This window comes from Otolemur garnettii, unplaced genomic scaffold (assembly GCF_000181295.1).
Source record: "Otolemur garnettii isolate 467f Iridium unplaced genomic scaffold, OtoGar3 scaffold00002, whole genome shotgun sequence".
NCBI lineage: Eukaryota > Metazoa > Chordata > Mammalia > Primates > Galagidae > Otolemur > Otolemur garnettii.
In genome coordinates this window covers 7519876-7527095 of record NW_003852397.1, presented here as the reverse complement: position 1 = coordinate 7527095, position 7220 = coordinate 7519876, and the positions used below count along the sequence as shown (strand labels likewise).

General features: G+C 36.6%; 1 protein-coding gene across 1 annotated transcript in view; it reads left to right on the top strand.

Annotated features, from left to right (window-relative positions):
* The window catches only part of REV3L (REV3 like, DNA directed polymerase zeta catalytic subunit), a 200323-nt gene that overhangs the window by 175590 nt on the left and 17513 nt on the right, over positions 1-7220 (top strand). The window contains exons 28-29 of the mRNA XM_023512479.1: positions 359-468; positions 7119-7220. Coding sequence (XP_023368247.1) covers positions 359-468; positions 7119-7220 — 212 coding nt within the window. The remainder of the gene's footprint in view (positions 1-358; positions 469-7118) is intronic.

The window sequence follows — 7220 nt, the reverse complement described above, 5'->3', positions numbered from 1 at the left end:
CCATAAAGTTCTTTTGCAATTAAATATTTACTATTACAGGGTGTCCGTAAAGTTCATGTGCAATTGCTTACAGACTGCTTTTAAGTACAAGGTGTCCATAAAGTTCATATGCAATTGCACAAATACTGACTTAAAAGCAAATTCGATATTGATGGGTCTTTCTTTTAAATTCTTCATCTCATTTTCTTCTTGAGTACTTGTAGAAAGAATGATGACACTATTGGCTAGTTTGTTTTCTTTTTTACATTCTTCTTGTTTCATTTCTAGAAATATTTAATAATTTTAAGTATTATATGTTAAAGTATATTGACTTATACTGAGCTATGTTAAATTATTGTCAATGTGTTTGTACCAACAGGTTGGTGATAGTATTGTTCACAAAGCCAGAGAGACCTTAGAACGAGCTATTAAACTGGTGAATGATACCAAGAAATGGGGTGCAAAGGTTGTATATGGTGATACTGACAGGTAATGGATATTTGGTTTTGTAGTTTACATTTCTTCAGATCTTCATTTCAATGTTTGAGATGGCTTAGGGGTAATCCTTCCTAAAAACAGAGTTCTACCTAAATCTTTTCTGGTCCTTATGATCTCATGATCAGAGTTAACACAGGTTCTGATTTACCAGATAAGGTCTTAAGAGACACAAAGGATAAGTATCCTGAGCCACAAACTAAAAGATTCCCATGACATTCCTCCAGGTAGCTCTTGACCAAGGAGATAGTGATCTGTAAACAAACCGTATTCTCAGAAATCCAATCTATTTAAAGAAACTGCTTGTAATGTGAATAATTGCTCCAGTATAGCTGCAAGTCACTGAAATATATATGTTATCTTAAAATAATTAAACTGTTTTGAAGGTCATTTGCCAAAGCTATGAGTGGTTTACTTTTCACTGGGCCCCCAAGTATGTTGACCTTCCTTTAAGAGAAATGAACATAGGCAAATACAGTTTTCCATTTGATTCCAAGTAGTTCACAGCCTACCCAAGCCTGTTATTCGTGGATTGACAAAGAATGGGACTGTATTTGAATCCTGAATTGATAATACCAGTCTGTTTGCTTGCTTCCTTGTTTGCTGTGGCATTTTTCAGGTCCTAGTTATTTATATAACATCTTATTTGCATGGCTTATTGAAATTCTTTTAGAATATAAGAATTATACACATTTCTTAGAGTCTAACATTTTTTTCATACTGAGGTCTTAGAGCCACAGTGTGATCACGCTACAGGCATTTGCCTCAAAGACCTCCAGTCACTTCACAATTCAACAGAGCAATAGGAGATAATGCTACCAATCTCTGAAACAGCTTGTAGGTAATCTTTGAACAGCATTTAATCTTCTCTATTTCTTTAAAAGGTACATATAGCCAGCATAATGAAGTTAATTCTGAATGAGACCTTGCCTCATATAGTAGCTAGTCCATCCAGGGCCAAATTATCCATATTTTCTACTGTTCTTCATCAAAAGCCCCTTCTTAGTTTGACTTTGAGTATTTCACTCTTCTATGAAACTACTTCTAGCAAAATAAAAGTTACTAAAATATAGTTCTGCACCTTGTTGGTAGATTTCCTTACAAAATTCTTAATGGAAGAGGAGAAAGTTAAACATTTAAATTGTTGCTCTTAATTTAGGGTCTATATGTGTGTATATGTCAGTTGTAGAAATCAGCATGATTCTGAGTGTAGTTATATGGTATACCTTTTAGGACCTTCAAGAATTTTAGTAATCCAAACAGACTCACAAGAGTGTCAGGCCAGAAGAGGACTTTAATATTATTTAGCCTAGTGGTTTTCATGCTGTTGGGAAGAACCTTAGGACACCTTTAGAATATGCTTCGGGTGATGCTTAAAAACAAATTCTCCTAGGATAAGGAATCTGTGTGAGATCACCCAATTATTTCATGGAACCATGAGTTGGTATTCAGTGTTTTGATTCCTAGCTGGTACTTCCACTCCTTTATCACACTTCATGGGTACTTTATGATTCCAATCAAAGGAAATTTATTTGCAGTGTCATTACACCTTCTGATTACTGTTCAGTACCTGATCCATTCAACAAATATTTATTGAAATCTGTATGAGGTCAATTCACCCTAGGGCATGTATTCTCAACTGTAACAGTATTACTGTAACAGTGTATAGATAGGTTTGGGTGGGGGCAAAAATCTTAAGGATCTTAGTTTTGGGCACTAAAGAGCCCAACTTTACTCAACAATATTTAATTTAATTTTTTCCTTGGGAGAGCAGGTTGATAAACATTGGTCTAGAGATGATAGGTCATGCTTGATGGAATGAAAGCGTTCCCAACTAAGAGCGAGGAGATGTGGATTCTCTTTCTAGATGTACTCTGATTGCCTGGCCCTTTGATAAGGTTCTTAGCCTCTCTGAGGCTCACTTTCCTCATTGTCAGAGCAAAGGAAATGTGACAGATGATGTTAAATGAGCGTTGCCTTCCTCTAATTTCAAGATTAGTGATTTTATGAACCTTGGGGTATAGCTAAAGGAGGTCAGTTACCAAAACATCAAAGTGGCTCTGTTAGAAGGGTTTTTTCTTCTAAAACAGGTACTCATTATTGTCCCTTTGTACTTACTATAGTGGTTTGTTTATGTAATAGTGGTTCTCAATCATATTTATCCCAACCCAATGGTATATTACTCCCACAAAAGATTGAAACTTATTACAATGATAATTATAGGACAAAGTAGGAAAGGATATTGGATAAAGCACCCAGTTCCAGGGCAGCAAGAGGTGGTAGTGAGCTCAGAGTCTCTTGGACAACTCACCTTAGTATAATTGAGAAAAGCCTCCAAGGTGATTCTAGTATCCTTGCTCAACCCCCCTTTGTATGAAAAACTTTGCTCTAAATGCATATTTGGACTTCTCAAGCCAATAATGCAGGTTATTTAAATACATTAAAAGCACCAGTGATGGACACTCTTTTGTCGCTCCATTGCCCTCAGTAGAGTGCTGTGGCATCACAGCTCACAGCAACCTCCAGCTCTTGGGCTTAGGCGATTCTCTTGCCTCAGCCTCCCAGGTAGCTGGGACTATAGGCACCAACCAGAACGCTCGGCTATTTTTTTGTTGCAGTTTGGCCAGGACCGGTTTCGAACCTGCCATTCTCAGTGTATGGGGCCAGAGCCCTACTCACTGAGCCAGGTGCTTCCCTGGACACTTCATTTTAAGGTAGTCTTTCACCTTGTAGACCAGTCGCTTCACCTCCATTCTGTTAAGTGACCAAAAACTTTCATTAATCCGGGCCAGTTCTCTTGAAGTTTATCTTCAAATTAAACTGGCTAAAGCAACATAGATGGACTCAGAGAAACTCACACTACAGGGTAAAATCTCAAATACAGACATATACACCCTATAATAATAACTTTTAAGATTAAAGTATATATGACTTTTTTTTTTAGATTAAAATGTTCATTTTATTCAAGGCTCTCTCATACAAATGAAAATTGCAGCATGGCCTTTTCAACCCTGATAAACTATATATGTGTTATCATTTTTATTGAGTTGTGATTTTTTTTTTTTTTTGAGACATAGTCTCACTTTGTCACCGTTGGTAGAGTGCTACGGCATCATAGTTCACAGCAATCTCAAACTCTTGGATTTAAGTAATTCTCTTACTTCAACCTCCCGAGTAGCTGGGACTATAGGCCCCTGGCCCAACACCTGGCTATTTTTAGAGATGAGGTCTCACCTGGCTCAGACTTGGTCTTGAACTCCTGAGCTCAGGCAGTCCACCTGCCTTGGCCTCCCAAGTGCTGGGATTATAGGCGTGAGCTACTGCGCCTGGCCCCTTGAGTTGTGATTTTTTTAACAAAAAGTGCACAATATGTAATTCTGTATAGAAATGTATAGACCCAAGTAATCACCCATCACACCAGTTAAGATACAGAACATTTTCATCACCCTAAAAAATAATCTTATTTCTCCTTTGTAGTCAATCCCTCGCCATCCCCACCCCAAGCAACCACTTACCTGATTCCTATTACTGTAGCTTAGTTTTTCCTGTTCTAGAACCTTATGAAAATGTGGATATATTTGCATTCATCATTACATCTGAACATTTTAAGAATAATAATCTTTCATAAAAACAGTTTGGCAATTACATATGAAGTACAGCATACCCTTAGCATATGACCCAGAAATTCTACTTGTTGATGTTTACCTAAAAGAAATGAAAACCTATGTCCATACAAATAGGAGGACACAAAACTTCATTGGCTCTTTATGCCTAATAGTAAAAAACTACAAACAATCCAAATGTGCATTAGTGGGTGATTAGATAAGCCAACTGAGGCATATCCATACAGTGGAATACTACTGAACAATAAGATGAATCTCAGAATATGCTGAGTAAGAGAAGCCAGACATAAAAGAGCACATAGTTTCGGAGTACATAGTTTGTTTTCTTAAAAAAAAAAAAAAATGATTCTGTAATAACAGAAAGGAGTCATGTGTTAAGCCTGGTGCCAGAAATGAAGAACTATTTTTAAGGAATACAGGTTACCTTTTAGAGGTAATGAACATGTTCTGCTTCTTGATCCTGATGGTAGTTACACAAGAGTATGAGTTTGCTGGAGCTGTCATAATAAAGTATCACAAACTTGTCACAGTCTGGAAAGTAGAAGCCCAAGTCAAGATGTCAGCCACTTTGGTTTCTCCTTAGGCTTCTCTGCGGATGGCTAACTTCTCACTGTGTTTTCACATCAGGTGTCCTCAAACTACAGCCCGTGGGCCATATGCAGCCCGCCTAAGACGTTTTTCCGTCCCGCTGGGTGTTTTTGCCACTGCTGCCTGTCCCGCTTAGCAGCCGACTCGTCCTGGGTCCCACAGTCTGGGCCTCCAACAGTCTGAGGGACAGTGAACTGGCCCCCTGTTTAAAAAGTTTGAGGACCCCTGGTTCACATGGTCAAGCCTCTTGGCATGCATATCCCTGGTGTCTCTGTGTGTGTCCTGGTTCCCTTTTATTATAAGGACACCAGGATAAGGATTAGGGTCCACCCTAACAGGCTCATTTTAGCTTAAACACCTCTTTAAATGCCCTGTCTCCAATAATATTAACATTCTGAGGTATTGAGTGTTAGAACTTTTGACATATAAATTTTGAAGTGATATAATTTGAACATTGTCAAGATTCATGGAACTGTATGCTTATATTTTTGTTTTATTATATGCTAACTCTACCTCCATGAAGTTGATTTTAAAAATAAACTTTCACTCTCTCTCCCGTCTTCCTTCTCGGTCTTTTCTACTCTCTCTCTTCTCTTCCCCACTCTCTCTCTCTCTCTCCCCTCTTTTCTCTCCTCTTCTCTCTTCTTGTCTCTCCTCCTTGGTGCTGCTCTGCAGCCTCCCTCTCCCCACCAATAAAGACCTTTTGTACAAGCAAATAAATAAATAAATAAATAAACAAACAAACTGTCAAAAAGAAATTATATAATCTATTAAAAAAATAAGCCTGTATTGTTGTAATGAATATCAGGTGACTTAAAAGAAATTACAAAATCTTCCAAAGGTTCAGAGCATAGCCTTGCTTGAATGAATAATTTACCTAAGGCCTTTATTGTTATACTTTAGTGACATTTTTCTTTTCTTTTGACATTAAAATTAATTCATATTGGGGCAATTTTCATTTTAAAGACCTTAATTAAAATTACAACAAATTACGATACCTTTTCTTCTTAAACTTTTCGTAAAGTTCAACATTTCAGAAATATGAATTATTTTATGTGGCTAGAAACAAGAATCTTTAAGTTTCAAGATATTCATTTCCACTAATATTTTTTCCACTAAAATTATAAGTGGAGATGAACTTTCTACTCTCTTCCTTAAGTATTGTATTTATAAACCATTATTTCTGTTGGTGCTCAGATTGTAATATGTAATGAAATGTAAAGTGCTATTTATAAAGCTAACTGGATTATATTAGAAAAATGCCTATATTCTTATCAGGTTTTTTTTTAACATTTTTTGTATTGCTACTTTTTGTCCATATTAGACATCCTACCCTCTCAACCTACTAGAAATATTTTTCTGGAATCAGTTTAATGCTATCATCCAAAATACATTTTTAGTGTAAACTGTTTGCCCAGAACTTTCACTACTAGGAGTTTGTTCTAAGGATACAATTAGAGATGTACCAAACAATTATTCTATGTGACAAAGTAGCAAAAATAATAAAACAACCTAAATTTTCAATGGCAGGGGTTAGGTTAAATTACAACATAGCCATACATTGAATTGTGAAAATAATATAAAAGAACAAATTCACATGACATGGGAAAATGTTCATATTATACCGTTAAATGCAAGGAGAAAGTACCAAATAGCAAATGAGAAAAGATGGATAGATATTGAATATACATAAAACGCAATGTCTTTTTTTCTGAATGTTAAGATTAGAGAACGCTGTTTTCTTCTTTGCACCTTTTTGTGTTTTCTAACTGTCCTTCCGTGAACGTTACAAAATACGTCTTTTTTTTAAGTTGAATGGTTCTGGAAAGACACTTTTTCCTACATTGCAAGTAAATTTTCCATTTCTTTATAATCACATTATATTCTCTAATTTTATGCTGGGACTTAACTGTGTACCATACAAAGCCTTAAATGTCCGGGATGATCTGGGACCTTCTTGGCAGCTACAGTATCCGAGCTGTTCTGTATGTAGCTAAGCTAGCAAAATTGGGTATCTGCCAGCCTGAGCTAGAACAAGATCCTGTCTCTAAAAATAGCCAGGCACTGTGGCAGGCACCTGTAGTCCCAGGTACTTGGGAGGGTTGAGATAAGAGGATCACTTGAGTCCAAGAGTTTGAGGTTGCTATGAGTATGACAACATGGTACTCTACCCAGGGCAACAACGTGAGACTCTTGTCTACAAAAAAAGAAAAAGATTAGATGTCTAAAAAGATGTATAGCAAGGTATATACCATGTACACAAGGGAAGTGTGATAAAACAGGGAATCTTAGCTAGGAAACAACTTAATAAGGAAGGGTAAATGAAGAAAAAGGATCTTTGATATTACAGTGGGAGCCAAAAGAGTTACTCTTGATGAGATACTTTGTTATAACAACTTTCTCATTACCCTACTTTATTTTTAATCCCCTCAGTATGTTCGTGTTACTGAAAGGAGCAACTAAGGAGCAGTCTTTTAAGATTGGTCAGGAAATTGCTGAAGCTGTAACTGCTACCAATCCTAAACCAGTAAAATT